Raw genomic sequence first — 19,107 nt, forward strand, 5'->3', positions numbered from 1 at the left:
GCCTCACTGGGCTGAAGTTCCAAGTGGTTTAACAATCAATCCCTCTCTCCAGGGAAATCTAGCTCTGTGAGAGAACAGAACCCCTGCGTGAAATGGTCATTGCCTGTATATCACAGAACATTTATTTAGTGGAGATTAGGGAAATGAACTTTACTGACATCCTCTCTGTGAATTGTTTCCATTCCAGATGGCCATTATAAGAACTAGTGTTTAACTTTGATAATTGGTGCTCGAGGTCTGCTTGTTTTCTTTCACATCCTTTTCCCCTTTGGGGTCGTGCCTTTTAGATCACAAGACTGCAGGCAAAGACAGCCCTGCTTTTATTTATTGTGAGAGAGCCAGTTCAGCTGAAGATGGAGTAAAAATGGTTTAAAATAAACATATAAGGAGAGGACAACTGTAGCCCTATTTGGGTATTTGAGCAAACATGTGAGGGCCTGAATAGGGAGCAGTGGCATGCACAAGAAACCCCTGTGCTCCCACATGATGGATGGGCTTCAGGCCTTCGTATGTTCAGTAGGAAGGTTTGAAGAGAGCCTCTAAGTACATTCAGCTCGATGCACCTAGATGCTTCCTTTAGAAGGGTTCCTGATCACGAGGTGGTTTGTGTTCAGCCAAAAAATGTTTAAAAGTATCAATCTGAAGGCAGCCCTGTTTAGGGAAGCTTTCAATGTTTGATGTATTACAGTATTTTAATATTTTTTTGGAAGCAGCCCAGAGTGGCTGGGAAAGCCCAGCCAGATGGGCGGGGTATAAATAATAAATTATTATAATTATTATTAATCGGATCCTAGTGCTAAACAACCCAATATTTCGGTTCTGAATACAACTTGATCAAGGCACACCGTAGCATTATATAAGTTGATCAGAATGCTAGGGTCAGTGATGTGTAGAGGATTCTGAGTGGAGTAGCAGTAGAATCATAGAACTGCAGAGTTGGAAGGGATCCTGAGGATCATCTAGTCCAACCCCCTGCAAGGCAGGAATATGCAGCTGGCCCATATGGGGATAGAACCTGCAACCTTGGTGTTATCAGCACCACACTCTAACCAATTAAGCTTGATACTCTTCTCCTATGCAGTGGTACCTTGGGTTACAGACGCTTCAGGTTACAGACTCCGCTAACCCAGAAGTAGTACCTCAGGTTAAGAAATTTGCTTCAGGATGAGAACAGAAATCGTGCTCCGGTGGTGCAGCGGCAGCAGGAGGCCCCATTAGCTAAAGTGGTGCTTCAGGTTAGGAACAGTTTCAGGTTAAGAACGGACCTCCAGAACGAATTAAGTTCTTAACCCGAGGTACCACTGTATAAGTCTTTGAATTCGGGTTTCTATGATTTAGGGAATGCTGCCGGCAACCTTGAAAAATCAACTCTGAAATACTTCCAAGGCAAAACTGGTTTTATGTAGTTAAGTTTGCACACTCAGGTCTGATTGAGATACTCTCGGTACAGTAGTACAGATAGGTGTCTTTCATTTTTGGAAAGGAACTGTCAGATCTGCTTGAAAATATGTGCTGGCTTGCCTCAAATGTAGTAATGCATTTTGTATTAACAAGCCCACCACTGCTCTTCTGGTGTTATGTGTATATTGATATCTTGAATGTATTTCATTGTTGTGATTCTTCCACCTCAAAGGGAGTTGGAAAGATCACAGAAAACAGGTGTGCACACTTAACTGTCCAGCAGATCACAGAATTATAGAGTTGGGAGGCAGCCCAAACAGTCATCTAGCTCAACTCATCTAGCTCAAATGCAGGTATCACGACTCAATTTATGCAACGACAGACATGTACCTGGGCCCTTCTGAAAACAGAGTGGGTAGCCTCACAAGTTTTTCATGTTGTCAAGGCAATCTGAGTATAATTTTTGGATGCTATAATTACCTAATCCACTTTACCCATCTGATTAACAAACAACGGTTACAGAGTCAATGGTAATTAAGTTACTCTACTAAAGCATAATTCATTGCAAAGATTCATGTCATCTATTTGGAATGGAATCCCATTATCACAAACAACCATGCTGGCACTGGCTCTTTCAGCTCTCTACACAAATATGTGCTAGGATGTTGCTCTCCCATTCCATTTTTTTCCAGCAACTGCAGTTAAACTTTTAAACATTTTTCCCAGCAACTGCAGTTTAATAAGTTCCAAGGATAAAATGCACCTCTCAAAAAATATCTTCAGTTTGTGATACAAGAAACTGCAAAACATAGTATTTCTTACAACATCAACAGATTTTCTTATGAATTTCTAACTTTAGTTAGTTCTGTCTATGTATCCAGGACAAAGATCCATCATGGGGAAAATGCAGGCAGTTGATACATTGGCAACAGACTTTAAATACACATAAAACAGTTCATTAGAACAAACATACCTATCCTGTTAAACTGCTGCGCTCTGTTGAGTAGCATGGTGCATATGTTGCTGTTATCTCACAGTCTCTCCCCGATAAAAGCTATTTAGTTCTAAAAGTAACTGAGTTTCATGATGCTGCCAGCTACAGTTCAGTTTACTTACTCATTTGTAAGTAGCCTTATAGTGCTCCTATGAATCATTTAATACAAATAAATATTTGAAAACTCTTAAGATCTTGATAGATAAGGACTTAACATCTGATATAGGTGGCTGAACACATAGGGGTGCAGTTAGTTCTTGAGGAATGATTTTCCACAGGCAGACAGAACAAAATGGAAATCTATATCTCCCATGATATTTTTGCCTAAGGCTGTTGTCATGCAGCAGTTAGCTTGGTGGCAGACAGATGGCACTGGAAGCTACAGTGTGACAACAGCCTTCTGAGAGCTGCCAGGCCTTCACAGCAGCAGTGAGCAGCCCAGGCATGCAGTAGAGGTTACAGTCATTACAGGCTAGGGCAGCCACCACTGTTGCCCACCTCATGGGAGCTGTTTCAATGGGCAGCAGGAAAGCAGGATGGAGTTGCCCCAGCCTGTCATAACTATTCCTCTATAACTCGCTTGGGTCACTTGCCGCTGTCCCTTCCTCCTCATGGAAAAAGATCTAACTGGGGAGAGGGGCAAGGAAGGCTTGGTGAAGTCTCACATGGGAGGATTCGCAAGGGCAGTAGGTGGGGCTGACACTCCTTTGCACCTCCAACATTGCGGAGGGGGGGGCAAAAAGAAAAGCTGGAGAGGATCACAAAACCTTGGAAGGATCAGCATGAGTCAGGCTTTCAACCACTGGTGTCAGGATTTGGATAGGTAAGCGGGGCAACCCGCTTGTCCATCATGCACCAAGTATGCTATGTCAGGCATAGGCAAACTCGGCCCTCCAGATGTTTGGGACTACAACTCCCATCATCCCTAGCAAACTGGACCAGTGGCCAGGGATGATGGGAATTGTAGTCCCAAAACATCTGGAAGGCAGAGTTTGCCTATGCCTGTGCTATGTGATTGACAGGTGACTTGCCCTGACTGCCTGTTAAAGGTGGCCCATGCTGCTGGAGCCTTGGTCTAATGGGTTAGTACTGAGTGAAGAAGTGCTGGTGAAGTCTAGAGGGTGGGTGGGTTTGACAAGGGGTGGGGAGCAGGGTTGGTGATGCAAGCAGTGGCCCTCATGTCTGTATGTGTACACACACAAATACACACACAAAAAAAGCTATGACAGCAAATATGGCAATATTTGAAAAAAACCAGACTAGATTTCCCCCTCCCCTGGCGTATCAGTTGAACTTTCATCTACAAAATATCTCACGCTGCTGCTGTTTATAGACTTCATACATGCAGCCACAAAAATCCCTGCAGAGTATATTACAATGCAGAATGTTCAAATAAGATGACCTGCGCTTGGCTTTGAAGTGCTGCTGGTTTAGGAGGCTGACCGTGGTCCAGTTCTGAACTTCCCAGTGAGTGCTGAGGTACAGGCTGAGTTCGATCCGCTATGCTGTAGCTTCCAGCTTGATAAAAGCCATAGTATTCTATTCCATTGTCAGAGTCATTTTGCTCTTTGAGCTTCTGCCTGAACTGAATGATTTTGTAGATCAAAAAGAAGATCACAGCACAGGCCAAAATAAAAAAGGTTAATAAAATGTCAAATGCCTGATGTAGTTTCTCGACCTGCTGTGTGCAGATTAGAGATGTTTTCAAGGAGACAGAAGTAGATTCTGGTGGAGATGCTCTGCTTTCTTCCATGGTCAAATTAACAGGTATATTCTGTACTGGTATTTGCACCGTTAGCACTGAGAACACTATAGCTGCCTGTCTCAGCTTCCTACTGGAATAGGTTCCATCCAGATTTTGAGCAGCTGATGAGGTCGGCACTTCTGCCCATAATGTAACTGTATTTGCTTCCACATCCTTTGAATGTTCATAAACTGCATTGCTTGGGGGGGGGTTATCCGATCTCATCAATAAAGTAGTGGTACTTTGATGGATACCTGCTGGCTTTACGTTCCTGAATATTCCAGGTCTTGTGGTAGTGTTGAAACAGTTTGCAACCAAACCCCAGTTGGCATAATTCAAGTGCCTTCCATGCAAATAGGAAGCATTTTGGCAATGAATTTTAATAGAGATGGAAGAAGATGTTAGCCAGTTAATTAGCCCAAGTAAACTGCAGTCACAATTCCAAGGGTTGTGATTTGCCTGTAAGTGAGTTAAAGAGACCAAAGGCTTAAGCACTTTAGAATGCAAGTCTGTAAGATTATTAAATGCTAGATTCAGTATCTTCAAAGAGGATCCCATTTTTTCAAATGTATTATCTGCAATATTGATTATTTTGTTTCTATCAAGTTGCAGAAACATTAACTCCTCCAACAGTGCAAAGGTACTGGAATTGATGTTTTGCAAATCATTATTGCTCAAAAGTAGCTTTTTAAGATTACTTAGACCCGTAAAGCCATTCACATGGATAGCTTTTATTTTGGCACTTTTTAGAGATAGATATTGAAGCTTGTCAAGTCCTCTGAATGCAAAGGGAGGTATTGATCCAATCGGGTTATGTGACAATGAAAGTCTTTCAAGATTGCTCAGTGCAGCAAATGCATTTGACGGCACACGTGTTAAATTGTTACCGTCAAGGTACAAACATGTAAGGTTGTCAAGGTGACAAAATGCCGAGTGTGATATCCACGAAATCTTATTGTTCGCTAGGTTAAGAATCCGAAGACTAATCATGCCGACAAAAATGCCACTGCCAACAATCCTGAGACGATTACTTTGCAGCATCAGATATTGAACTGAAGCAAGATCACTAAATAATCCCTTGCGAACAAAAGCTATTTCATTATTCTGCAGGTATAAAGAGCGAAGCTTTGAAAGTCCTTCAAATGTTCCAGGATCCAAGTGTTTTATTTGATTATTATTCAGACGTAGGTACCACAATTTCTTAAGTTCAGAAAATGCCTTTGGGTACACATATAAAATGCTAGCATTATCCAGGTGTAGCACAGCGAGTTGCCGGAGGCCTTTCAGTTCATTTGTATTTAGGTGCGATATGTTGTTCCCACTTAAATATACAAATACGGTATGTTGTGGGAAATTCTTTGGAACAATGGAAAGACCTGAATCACGGCAGTCAGCTTGTCTGCCTCTACACTGCTGGCAAACAGATGGACAGCAAAGTATATCCTGGATCAGCAACAGAAATAAACAAGGAAGAGAATTCCAAAACAGCTCAAAGGGGTGAAGTTGACACATATCCCAGATTTTGAGTTTTCCCGTCATCTTTGATTGTGCTATCAGGAGGGAGAAAAGTTTTAAAATGCTTATTCAAAACTCTCCGATTTCATGATGATAAAAGCATGCAACATTATAATGTTATTTCTACTATTTTGTGAATGTTGTCTCTTATACTATTGTTCTCTGGCTTGTAACTATGTCTACAATTTATTAGTTTATAAGATGGTTATAAACAAGATGGTTTAACAATCTCACCAGTTTAAATTTAAAAGCAATGTAAAAGTAACAGCTTTCAGAGATAGAAGCTCCTTAACGACTTTTTAATGAGCCATCCCACTTAAATTCATCCCACTGGTAACTTCTTAAACTTTTAATGTCACTTTTACTTTTCCAAGTTTAAAGTATATTAAAATAGTTCTCACCTAGAATGTGATGCTCATTTTATCAGCTAAAATTTCTTCTTCTGTACCACAGTAAAATTATTAGTACATGCATATGCTGGAGTTTAAGAACTTTCTAGACAACGGGCTAGTTTCTTATGTTTTGTTGCAGGTTCTGCAACTGTTCCTACAGGAAACATCTACTCTTCCCCACTGGCTCCTCCACAATGACTGGTTAAAATAAAGTTACCATGGATACAGGAAACTGAGAGACAGGAAGTTATTTTATCTGCAGTTCTGAAGGACTGTTGGGGGGGGGGGAATCGCTGCAATTCATTCCTCTAAAAATCAGTTGGATTTATTTATCTGTCTTCCCATGGTGCTGATAATAGTCCGTATTTGCTTTATATGACAGTGTATAATAAAGACTGCATGTGCTTAAGCTAATTTAAACAATGTAATGTGTGATGTGTTTATAACTAGTTTATAACCAGTAAAAGCAACTGTTCACAGGAAAGAAAAAGACAATGCTCTTGTCTCCAGCACTTAGAAAGTATTATTCCACCAAATCAAATACTGTAGTTCAAACAGTACTTGTTTTATACTGAGTAAAACATTTTTCCATCTGTATTTTATTGGAGCACAAACATTTTTGACACAGGGAAGAGCCTCAGGTGACCAATGTGGAAATGTGCAGCAGAAGAGACTTAATAAATTGCCTTATGGGGCACACTGTTGTAAAAGAAACAATTTCTAATTTATAGAAAAGGTAAGATATCAAAGTGCTACTAGCTAAAATGTACCATAAGCTCTCGGTGCTATTACATAAAATTTACTGTAAGTGGTCCTTGGGGAGTGAGCAGAGGCTTTTGAGCTATAATAGCAAATAGATATGTGTGAATCCCTCTTTCCAATAGGAATTAGGGCTTAGAAAAGAACCTGGCAAATCAGCAGAAGATCTAACGCAGTATCTGTAGGTTTTATAAGATGAAATGACTTCAAAACAAAACAAATCGCCACCAATATCCCAAATCTGTAGGCACATTGGAAGGTGGGGTTATAATAAAGTTGTAACATCACTCCAGTTAATACATTTAGCTGAGAGAAGCACTGCAAGCAGTATGATGAAGAAGCAGACAATAGACTTCAGGGCATGGGTTGGCAAACTAAGGCCCGGGGGCTTCATCAGACCCCATTGCCTCCTGGATCCGGCCCGCAGACTATTTTATTGCACTGACAGAACCTTTTATTTCTTTGAGCAATTAAAGGACGGCCTGTGTCAAAAGTTTAGAGAAAGAGAAGACATTCATATAGGCCCATTTAAATAAATAAGAAGGCAAAATGCTAAGCACCATGCAACTAGCCAGGAGGACAGTTCAGTAGGTAGAGCATGAAACTCTTAATTTTAGGGTCATGCATTGCAGGGGTTGGAATAGATGACCCTCGTGGTCCCTTCCAATTCTACAATTCTATGATTCCACACCAAGAGGCCTTTTATGTATTTCTGGTACAGTAACCTCCTATGCAGGGACGCAGGTGGCGCTGTGGGTTAAAGCCTCAGCGCCTAGGACTTGCCGATCGAAAGGTCGGCGGTTCGAATCCCTGCGGCGGGGTGCGCTCCCGCTGCTCGGTCCCAGCGCCTGCCAACCTAGCAGTTCGAAAGCACCTCCGGGTGCAAGTAGATAAATAGGGACCGCTTACCAGCGGGAAGGTAAACGGTGTTTCCGTGTGCGGCTCTGGCTCGCCAGAGCAGCGATGTCACGCTGGCCACGTGACCCGGAAGTGTCTCCGGACAGCGCTGGCCCCTGGCCTCTTGAGTGAGATGGGCGCACAATCCTAGAGTCTGTCAAGACTGGCCCGTATGGGCAAGGGTACCTTTACCTTTACCTTTAACCTCCTATGCATTTGAACCCGATTCCAAAAGTAGTATACGATATGACACGGTGCATTGCTGTTTGGAACTCCAGGCAATATAAAATTTTGCTTACCTATTATCCGATGGCAGAAGGGAAAGTAATGCCAAAGCTGAAAGTTTTCTCCTCTCTGGCTGAGTTATATTGTCCATGCGGTCAACCCACATTTCAATCATGTGACCAAGGAGCTGGTGAGGCTAGAAAAAACAATAGATTGATGAAAATCTTATTTATAAGCAATACGGTAATCAAACTACTTAGCTATTTTACAACTGGTGGGTAGAAATGAAAAAGTATGATTTCTTATACAGAAGTTCTTGTTACTATGACAAGCCTAAGTGATTAACTTGGATCTAAAGTTTTTTGCAGAACATTCTAACTCTATAACTGGGGTGATCATATACATACATGTATATAAATATATAAACTGGTGTTTGGGTGTGCATGTATACACACACACACAATTGTGTTAAATATCAGTGTTCCATTTCACAAGGACAAGTTCAAACACAACTCCATTGAATCAGCTCTATAGCAAAAGGGGATGCCAACACGGACTTTGTAAAATCCTTTATTTTCGGTAGCTTCATATGATTGTATATTTATCCACTATGAAATCAATTTTAAAAACCAATTCAAATTTGTCATTTATTTGACTATAATGGGATTGCTAAGCAGCGCAAAACATTTATCTTTAAGGGTATCCCTTGCTACATGAAACTTGATTTCCTTGGATAGAAATAGTAGAAAATGAACAAGCCAGCCATTTGTCAGCATCACACAGAAAACACTTGCTTTAACAGAATATTGTTTGCTATTAAAATTAATTTAAACTTAGCTGGGAACCATATGATTTATTTATTTTTTAAAAAAAGTCATGGTGATCTTTTAAAAAGGGAAAGTGAACACAGATGTCTCCTTATCTGCAGCTGAATGATAATTCCAATTACCTTATTAAAGACTCCAGGTGCTATTAGTGACATTTTTATTGAATAAATAGCTAACTATATTGAGCCGTAGCTTGAATCAAAGTAATTGTGGGTGGTATTCTGCATAAATGTGGCTTTTCAGTGGCAGCTCCCCATATCTCTGAAACTCCCTCCCTTTGAACACTGAAAACCTCTGGAACAGCCTCCAATGAGGCACGAGGGTCTACCATCAGAAGGAAAGAGCTTTGCTAATATAAATGGACCAGGATCCCACATCCAAGACAAGGATGAGTAATCAGAAGTGGTCTGATTATTTGATCCTTAAGCACTAAAACTGTAGACTTGGGTGTCTTGAAGCAATGTGATGTTCTGCTTTTAGCTTCAAAGTCTTAAAAAGCCCATGGCATGCACTCAGGATATTTCTGCATCCTCCTCAAACCAGAAGACTCAGAAAGCTATGGTTCATAGCTAAGAACAAATGCAGTACAAAATAGAAGGACCCAGAGAGGTTATGTGGCAGAAGGAAATATGATTTGTACAACCAACTTATGTCCTGAATATAAAACTAAATCAACATTGCAAAATGTAAGGACTTACCTCCTGGCCAGACTCACATGCCATCTGGTTCAGAAGCAATGAGAAAAAACTTTTATTTTGCAACAAGACTCTACCAATGACTCCCAAGTAAGTAGACATTACAACTGGGTACCTCTGAAATGAAAACAGTTAATCTTAGCTTTCCTATCAGGCAGAAAAATATAAACATGATAAAAGCGTACTGCAGAAAATGAATAAGAGAACAATCAAACAAGTTAGAAATCTAACAGCACACCACCAATAAACATGCATGGGCATCTATTATAATCAAATCACTTCCTATTTTAAGCAAATAGCACAGTTTAGCTGTGTAAACACTAACTTGAAATACTGTCACTGATGTTCAAACAATACCCTGTGAGATAAAGTAGGCAGCCACATCCTCCCTATTTGGCAGACAATCCCAACTATTGGATATGAAAGGCACATACAATGCTGGGAATTGGAGATGAAAAATACTATAGCACAACCAAAGCACTGAACTATCTTTGTACGGCATTCCATCCAGTCTGCCCTTTGCCATGCTACTTTGGATTGCTGTGCCTAGGGCTCATGGGAAGAAGATCCTTCTCCTCCTATCATATCTAAGCACAGGAGACTGCCTTCCTAGTCCTGCTAGCTTTAGTCCATCACAGAAATTCACTGGTAACTACAGATTTCTGTATCTCTTTTCTAGTCATCCTCTGAGGCCCTTCTTTGTGCGTGTCTGTGAGAGGTCCGGAGGGTGGCAACATGAGAACAGGCATTTTCTGTGGTTGCTCTCCCCAGGGAGACTTCATTACATATATTCAGGCGCCAGGCAAAAACGCTTCTCTTTAACCAGGCCTCTGGATGATTAACCTTCTATGGCTTTTTAAATGTGTTTGTGGGAGAGAAGGTTAGGGGTTTGGTTTTGGTTTTGTTCACATTAGATATTCTGTGTTTTCATTTTGTATTTTTATGTTGTGAACCGCCCTGTCGTCTTTGGATTAAGGGCAGTATACAAATTTAATAAATTATTATTATTATTATTATTCTCTTCCCATAACACTATTGCTAATGGCACTGTGCACACTCTGGATTGCAATATACTACTTCACAGCAACGATAACTGAAAGTATAGGTTACATATAAACTTCCAAGGAAATGTTATTGCAATTAAAGGCCAAGCAGAATAGTTACAAAGTTTGCTTCTGACATTGTCCACATCATTAGGAAAAGTTTGTTCCAAAACTTCAGATATGAGATAGAAGTACTGAATTTCATCAGTGAGTATGAGATTTATACAACAGCACCCCTGGCTGGAAGACGATAGAATTATAAGCAAAAGAAACTTAGACCGTTTTTGCATAATCGAAATTTTTCATCACTGGTGAGTGTACATTATAGCTGGAATGTATATTATTCTGCCTCCTTCTCCATTTTGGAGATGAAGAAGATGGATAACAGTTAGGTTTTCACCATCTAATAAACCAGGGCTTCCCCCCTCTACTTTAAAAAAGTGCTATTAATCCAACAAGTAGCTCATTGTTGCTATTCTCAGTGGTAACACTTCTCATTGCCAATATTGTATGGAACAGTGTAGTGAAGTGACACAAATGGCTGAAAAAACAATCACTAGATGTGTTAAATTATGTTATTTTAACACGTCCTATTATCAACTATGGGCTATTTGAGGACGTTGCATTTGGAGTGTGAAAAATGGGCTATGAAACAGCTTAGCAGAGAAGTGATTGAAAACCCTTTAAACATTCTGCTGCATTTGAAAAACTAATCCCAACCAAAACATGAACAGAAATTACAAGTATATGGTTTCAATTATGGGATGTGAAATTTCAAATAAGAAATCAAAATAATCTTGTGTGAAGGCACCCTTTTGGCTCAATTTCTTTTTCTTTAAAACAATAGGAATTGCTGCAATTTCCTGTTTTTAATCACAGGAAAGGATAATGTCTATCCTTCAGGAAGTATTTCATTATAGAATTTTAGGAAAAGCCAAATGCTTTGCTAAGTCCAAGGCAACACCAGGGTATGTGCTTCCTGGAGAAGCAGGAATACCTTCCAAACAGCATGAGAAAGTATAATTTTCGAAAGCATATATATATATATATATATATATATATATATATATATATAAATAAATAATGCTTCTTGCAATCCTAACATTTTAACACGAAAGCATATATATATATATATATATATATATATATATATATATATATATAAATAATGCTTCTTGCAATCCTAACATTTTTCTGGGCATATGGTAGGCATGGATAGGATTGCACTGCTACTGTGGATTATTTCCTATACTAATTATGGTTTTATTTTTAATATAATTTTTACAGAAACCCTACTTAACATTCACCGGCATAATAAGAGAAATTACAATTTACAGTATATTGTGTGTTAAAATGTAGCTCCAGATAAAGTGTTGAAGAGATAATTTTTTGTCTGCATTTGAGTTCTTCATGAAAGAGGGTGGGGGTTTTTTAAAACCCATGAAAGAGGGTATTTTTTAAATATATATATATATATATATATATATATATATATATATATATATATATATATATATATATATATATATATATATATATATATATATATAAAAATATATTTATATATATATATATATATAAATATATTTATATATATATATATATATATATATATATGCAGGTTTTGGTGTCCTCGGGTGTCTTCCCGTGTAAAAGTTGGGGTGTCTAGGCGACGTTTCGACGAGGTCTCACTCGTCATCTTCAGGCTGGTGCTTTCGGCTTAGGTTCTTGTCAGCTGGAAGGTTTCCTCCCCGTAGAGGTAAGATATTTGCTTTCGTAGATTTTCACGGGTACAGGAATGCAGGTTTTGGTGTCCTCGGGTGTCTTCCCGTGTAAAAGTTGGGGTGTCTAGGCGACGTTTCGACGAGGTCTCACTCGTCATCTTCAGGCTGGTGCTTTCGGCTTAGGTTCTTGTCAGCTGGAAGGTTTCCTCCCCGTAGAGGTAAGATATTTGCTTTCGTAGATTTTCACGGGTACAGGAATGCAGGTTTTGGTGTCCTCGGGTGTCTTCCCGTGTAAAAGTTGGGGTGTCTAGGCGACGTTTCGACGAGGTCTCACTCGTCATCTTCAGGCTGGTGCTTTCGGCTTAGGTTCTTGTCAGCTGGAAGGTTTCCTCCCCGTAGAGGTAAGATATTTGCTTTCGTAGATTTTCACGGGTACAGGAATGCAGGTTTTGGTGTCCTCGGGTGTCTTCCCGTGTAAAAGTTGGGGTGTCTAGGCGACGTTTCGACGAGGTCTCACTCGTCATCTTCAGGCTGGTGCTTTCGGCTTAGGTTCTTGTCAGCTGGAAGGTTTCCTCCCCGTAGAGGTAAGATATTTGCTTTCGTAGATTTTCACGGGTACAGGAATGCAGGTTTTGGTGTCCTCGGGTGTCTTCCCGTGTAAAAGTTGGGGTGTCTAGGCGACGTTTCGACGAGGTCTCACTCGTCATCTTCAGGCTGGTGCTTTCGGCTTAGGTTCTTGTCAGCTGGAAGGTTTCCTCCCCGTAGAGGTAAGATATTTGCTTTCGTAGATTTTCACGGGTACAGGAATGCAGGTTTTGGTGTCCTCGGGTGTCTTCCCGTGTAAAAGTTGGGGTGTCTAGGCGACGTTTCGACGAGGTCTCACTCGTCATCTTCAGGCTGGTGCTTTCGGCTTCTTGTTACTGGAACAGAGCGGGATCTCAATGTTTGAGTTCCTATAAATACTGTAGAGGGGGTGTGGTGTCTAGCCTCCAATGTTCTGGGCAGAGAGGAAGTTCCCAGGCTAGTGTGCCTTTTCTTCTTTTGTTCCTTAATTACTTGAGAGATACCTTGAGTGATTTCTTGAGTGATATCCTGAGTACCACTTAGGTGGGTCATTAGGTGTGGATTAGTTGCTAAAGTCTTTGTGTCTTGACCTCTTGAACTTTGTGAAGAGTTTTCCTGAGAAGATGGCTGTATTGCACTTAGTTGTGCTTTGGCTTGGCTTCGTGTATAGGGGCGAGCTGTGGTTTTGTGGCTTGTGTCAGCCAGATCTGTGTAGGGATTGCAGGGGGGTGCAGCATCCGGAGGTGCCACCATGGATTGGCTACTGGATGGTGTCAGTAATTCATCTGTGGAGAGGGTCTGGGTTTGGGTCTGGTGTGGTTGATTGGTGTTGGCGTTCTGTGTGCCTCTGGATCTGGTGTCAGTTTTTGTGGGGAGGGCTAATTTCCAGATGTCTGGCAAGCGGGATGTGTCGTCACGCTTGTTCATGTTGTGAGGGTGATAGAGATAGAGAAACATCGAGATAGAGAAACACCCTCACAACATGAACAAGCGTGACGACACATCCCGCTTGCCAGACATCTGGAAATTAGCCCTCCCCACAAAAACTGACACCAGATCCAGAGGCACACAGAACGCCAACACCAATCAACCACACCAGACCCAAACCCAGACCCTCTCCACAGATGAATTACTGACACCATCCAGTAGCCAATCCATGGTGGCACCTCCGGATGCTGCACCCCCCTGCAATCCCTACACAGATCTGGCTGACACAAGCCACAAAACCACAGCTCGCCCCTATACACGAAGCCAAGCCAAAGCACAACTAAGTGCAATACAGCCATCTTCTCAGGAAAACTCTTCACAAAGTTCAAGAGGTCAAGACACAAAGACTTTAGCAACTAATCCACACCTAATGACCCACCTAAGTGGTACTCAGGATATCACTCAAGAAATCACTCAAGGTATCTCTCAAGTAATTAAGGAACAAAAGAAGAAAAGGCACACTAGCCTGGGAACTTCCTCTCTGCCCAGAACATTGGAGGCTAGACACCACACCCCCTCTACAGTATTTATAGGAACTCAAACATTGAGATCCCGCTCTGTTCCAGTAACAAGAAGCCGAAAGCACCAGCCTGAAGATGACGAGTGAGACCTCGTCGAAACGTCGCCTAGACACCCCAACTTTTACACGGGAAGACACCCGAGGACACCAAAACCTGCATATATATATATATATATATATATATATATATATATATAAACAATAGTACCACAACGGGTCAGTGCATCTGGCTGTTAACCAGAAGGTTGGTGGTTCAAGCTGACCCAGGGGTGGCTGTGAGCAGTGCAGAGGGTTGGACTAGATGACCCTCGGGGTCCCTTCTATGATACTACCTGCTAATATTATTTTGGGTTTAAGGCAGTAGCCATATCTTCAGATGCAATTTGGCAACAGTCAGAGTATCGTTGCCTTGCTGTTTTCTGCTGAGCTCTGGAAGCCACATACTGCCAGTAATAAACAACACTACCAGGAGGGGTAGCAAGGATGCTACTGTGGCAGTTTTCCTTGGCCTTAAAGGGCTAAGAGAGGGCTAACAGCAGCATGGTGAACTTTCCAGCAGGAGTGTGCACAAAAGAAAATATTCAGATTGGATCCTGTTTTGGAGTTTTGAAAAATCTGAAGCACTGGCCTAATTCATGGGTAGGCAAACTAAGGCCCGGGGGCCAGATCCGGCCCAATTGCCTTCTAAATCCGGCCAGCGGACAGTCCAGGAATCAGCGTGTTTTTACATGGGTAGAATGTGTGCTTTAATTTAAAATGCATCTCTGGGTTATTTGTGAGGCACAGGAATTCACAGTGGCGTAGCGTGGGGGTGTAGGGGGGGCCAGCCGCACCGGGCGCAACATCTGGGGGGAGCTCGCACTTGCAGCTCTCTGCCCCTACCTGGCTCACTCAGGGTTAGGGTGCGCAAATTACTTGCCTTGCCCCGGGTGCTGACAACCCACACTACGCCACTGGGAATTCATTCATTTTTTTCCCTTCAAAATATAGTCCGCCCCCCCTCCCAACAAGGTCTGAGGGACAGTGGACTGCCTCCCTGCTGAAAAAGTTTGCTGACCCTTGGCCTAGTTGGATGAAATTAGCAAGAATGGTAGCCCCTTTATGAATTTTGCTGAATTTCGGAAAGATAAGTGCGGCATTTTGCGCCAGGCACCTTCAAACTTGAACATGGGGTGAAAAGAGGATCACCTCAGCCCCTGTTGTTTTGTTGGCAATTTGTTGGTGGATGTTTCAAAGAAACATTCCACTTACGATTACACATATACATGTTTCTTTCTTAAATCCATTATACATATATGCCACTTTCAACAAAGATAGATATATTTGCCACAAATAAGAAATTCTTACCTCCCCATTTATAATTCCCTGAAACACAGATGGCAAAAGAGGTTGAAACATTTCAGGACCCAAGAGTGGATTGACTTTGAGGACATTTTCTACCACCTGAAAGACATGATGCAGATTTTGGTTATAAAGCAGTTCAAGTAAATGATCATATATCATTTCCGGTTCAATCAACAGGAAGAAAAGTTGGAATGACTAATAGGACGTATTTTCCTATCCATACACACATTTCTCTGTGTCTGTGTTGACAAGGGGATTTGTGCTCTCTCCTTCCTCCTCCTCTCACATGCATGGTTGAATTAATCACTTTTGATTTTAATGAAACCAAAGCTTGCTGCTATGTTACTAGCAGAAAGGTCTAGTTTGATTAAAACAAGAAATATTGAATTAAGTTGAGTGCAAGGAGAGAACACACACATACACAAGCATATTCACAATGCCCGAGAGGCATCGCTCTAAGTGGCTGTGGTTTACACTTAGTGATCAAAGAGGATTAGGTTATTTTAAAACTTGCATGCTACTCAGAATGAGCTGTTTCAGTTTAAGCAACAGAAATGGTCTTTAGCCTGAAATGAGAATGTGAGAAAATGGATGTTATCAGAGTGGTGTGAAATATAGCAACCATCATCTATAACAGTCACATATTTTTATTTAGTAATATGGTATGTGTGACTATATATTTACACATACATGCACAAAACACGTATCATTTCTATACCTCATATTATTAAAAAAAAAACCCTAAGTACTGTATTCATATATATTGTAGCAACATAAATATTACAAAACTTTACAACAAAACCATTAATATAAAGCACTAAAACCAGCAAAAAATACAAAAATAGAGTATAATAGGGGTAATAATTTATGCCTTTATTCAAGTTTCATGTGAAATGATTCAAAAACTTTTGTTTTCAGACAATAAATTTCAAAGATCATGACTGCTGTCACTGCTTTGTGAAAAATTAATTGCTTGCCGACTTTTACAGGAGTGATTATGTAAATTTCATTATTAGTAGTCACAACAAAGATTGAATAAGTATTGCAGTAAGATATCCTAATAAAAGTATCTAATTTGCAAAGCTATAATAGCACTGTTCCAACATCTTAATTAACATCCCCCAATTGTCTCCCTCTGGTTTCCTAGAAAATAAACACATGCTCAACATATTACCATTTACATCCAATAACAACAACAAAAGCTTTTAGCAGTAGCTGCTGTATCCTCAACAGCTTGAAGCTTGAATTGTTTCCATTAAAAGTTGCCATTAAAATATTTACAGGTTTCATAAAAAGAGAATTTTTAATATTATTCTTATTATTATAATAATTAACATTACACAGGAATCCTTGTGGGGGAAAAACATATTTGTTTTGGCAAGCCTATCTGGACACATAATCATATGGTGTGTAACTATTCTAAATACTCCACTTAGGGAGTCTTTGATTCAGCATCTTATAAATTATTGTAAATAATTTTAGAAGCAAGAAGGTTTTTTCCTCCCTTGCTTTTGCTCTTTGGAGCTAAATTCTTTGAACACTCCCTTCCCCAAATAGATGCCTTCTGTGATTTGGAAATATGAGTACACATGGTATATGACTGTAACTGTAAGTGCCTACCTATGCCTAGGAACAGATGTGAGGGACTTCTGGCATTCCAGCTGCCGCTGAACCACAACTCCCATCATTCCTGGCCACTGGCCTTGCTTGCTCAGGCTGATGGGAGTTGCAGAGCAGAACATTTGGAGGGTCAAACGTTTCCCACCCCTCCCCTAAAACAATAAACTTCACCAAGTAAAGAGTAAAGTCTTCACCAAGGTTGTTCATTAATATTCAATGAAGTTACTAGAGGAAAATTTAATGTTTTAAAACTTTGTTACATCCCAACAGCAGCAAAATTTAATCTCATAAGCAGATTCAATTGTGTAGTATAATTACTGCACTATAAGCAATTCATTCTTGTACTATTTAAAAATTCTACAAAATCAGACATGAAAATAGGACAAAACAAATGTGCGCACACCATCATTTTGACTGTTCTTGAACATAAACATAATTTAAGAATAAACTGGAAAATTAATCCAGACACTCCTGTATGTGAGTGTCTGAGGGCCCTGCTCCTTCCTGCCACTCACCATCTGGCCTGGGGGGGGGGGGCCTGAAGCCTCATAAGGACTGCTGCGCTCTGCTGCCCAGGAGGACTCTCCTGTATGTGAGTGTCTGAGGGCCCTGCTCCTTCCTGCCACTCACCATCTGGCCTGGGGGGGGGGCCTGAAGCCTCATAAGGACTGCTGCGCTCTGCTGCCCAGGAGGACTCTCCTGTATGTGAGTGTCTGAGGGCCCTGCTCCTTCCTGCCACTCACCATCTGGCCTGGGGGGGGGGCCTGAAGCCTCATAAGGACTGCTGCGCTCTGCTGCCCAGGAGGACTCTCCTGTATGTGAGTGTCTGAGGGCCCTGCTCCTTCCTGCCACTCACCATCTGGCCTGGGGGGGGGGCCTGAAGCCTCATAAGGACTGCTGCGCTCTGCTGCCCAGGAGGACTCTCCTGTATGTGAGTGTCTGAGGGCCCTGCTCCTTCCTGCCACTCACCATCTGGCCTGGGGGGGGGGGGCTGAAGCCTCATAAGGACTGCTGCGCTCTGCTGCCCAGGAGGACTCTCCTGTATGTGAGTGTCTGAGGGCCCTGCTCCTTCCTGCCACTCACCATCTGGCCTGGGGTGGGGCCTGAAGCCCCATAAAGGACTGCTGCGCTCTGCTGCCCAGGAGGACTCTCCTGTATGTGAGTGTCTGAGGGCCCTGCTCCTTCCTGCCACTCACCATCTGGCCTGGGGGGGGGGCCCTGAAGCCTCATAAAGGACTGCTGCGCTCTGCTGCCCAGGAGGACTCTCCTGCGTGTGAGTGTCTGAGGGCCCTGCTCCTTCCTGCCACTTACCACCTGGCCCAGGGCAGGGCCTTACGGGCCTCACTAGGACAGTTGCTGTTACTGCTGGAGGGGTGCAGAGTGCTTTTAAAATGTTTTAATAAATTTCATTTTGAATTTTTTGTATGTGGGGGGGGTGGGGGGTGGATGTTTATTGGGCCTGGGAATTTGTTTGATTTTATGTTTTTGTAATTTTTGTAATTTTTATTGTTTTTTGTTTGTACTGTTTTATTTGTGTTGTTGTTTTTTGTTGTTTTTTTAAAGGGGTTATTTTGTTCTTAAGGGGAGGGGTCAGGGCTGCCGGGGAATGGGCCCCAGCCCACAAAATGGCTGGGATATGTTTCACAGGGGGGAATGCACTGGGACAACCGATCTCAGTGATCACGGGTAGGAGGAGGAGTTACGCTAAGACCAGACCATGTCATTACAGAGGAGGCAGGTTTAGTCGTTGTCTGAGGACTATCCCTGCCTCCGGGTCTGGTCCTGACCGGATGAATACTAGAATCAGCAAGGGATAACCACATGACCTGAAAGTGTTGCTGTGCAATGCTAGGTCA

The 19,107-nt window shown here is 41.7% G+C and overlaps 2 protein-coding genes across 7 annotated transcripts in view; both read right to left on the bottom strand.

Annotated features, from left to right (window-relative positions):
• Positions 1–19,107, bottom strand: part of IPO11 (importin 11) — an 82,501-nt gene that overhangs the window by 19,707 nt on the left and 43,687 nt on the right. For all 6 annotated transcript variants that reach the window (XM_083703444.1, XM_083703440.1, XM_083703441.1 and 3 more), the window contains exons 25-27: positions 15,635–15,730; positions 9,453–9,566; positions 8,002–8,123 (exon numbers count right to left, since the gene is read on the bottom strand). In XM_083703444.1, the coding sequence (XP_083559570.1) occupies positions 8,002–8,123; positions 9,453–9,566; positions 15,635–15,730 (332 nt within the window). The remainder of the gene's footprint in view (positions 1–8,001; positions 8,124–9,452; positions 9,567–15,634; positions 15,731–19,107) is intronic.
• Positions 1,759–7,221, bottom strand: LRRC70 (leucine rich repeat containing 70). Its single transcript, XM_083703556.1, has 3 exons — positions 6,056–7,221; positions 2,132–5,689; positions 1,759–2,096 (listed from the first exon to the last, which is right to left on the bottom strand). The coding sequence occupies exon 2, from the start codon at positions 5,676–5,678 to the stop codon at positions 3,768–3,770; it is 1,911 nt and encodes a 636-aa protein (XP_083559682.1). The 5' UTR covers positions 5,679–5,689; positions 6,056–7,221; the 3' UTR covers positions 1,759–2,096; positions 2,132–3,767.

The sequence above is a fragment of the Podarcis gaigeae genome, assembly GCF_964106915.1.
Source record: "Podarcis gaigeae genome assembly, chromosome: 11".
Classification (NCBI taxonomy): domain Eukaryota; kingdom Metazoa; phylum Chordata; class Lepidosauria; order Squamata; family Lacertidae; genus Podarcis; species Podarcis gaigeae.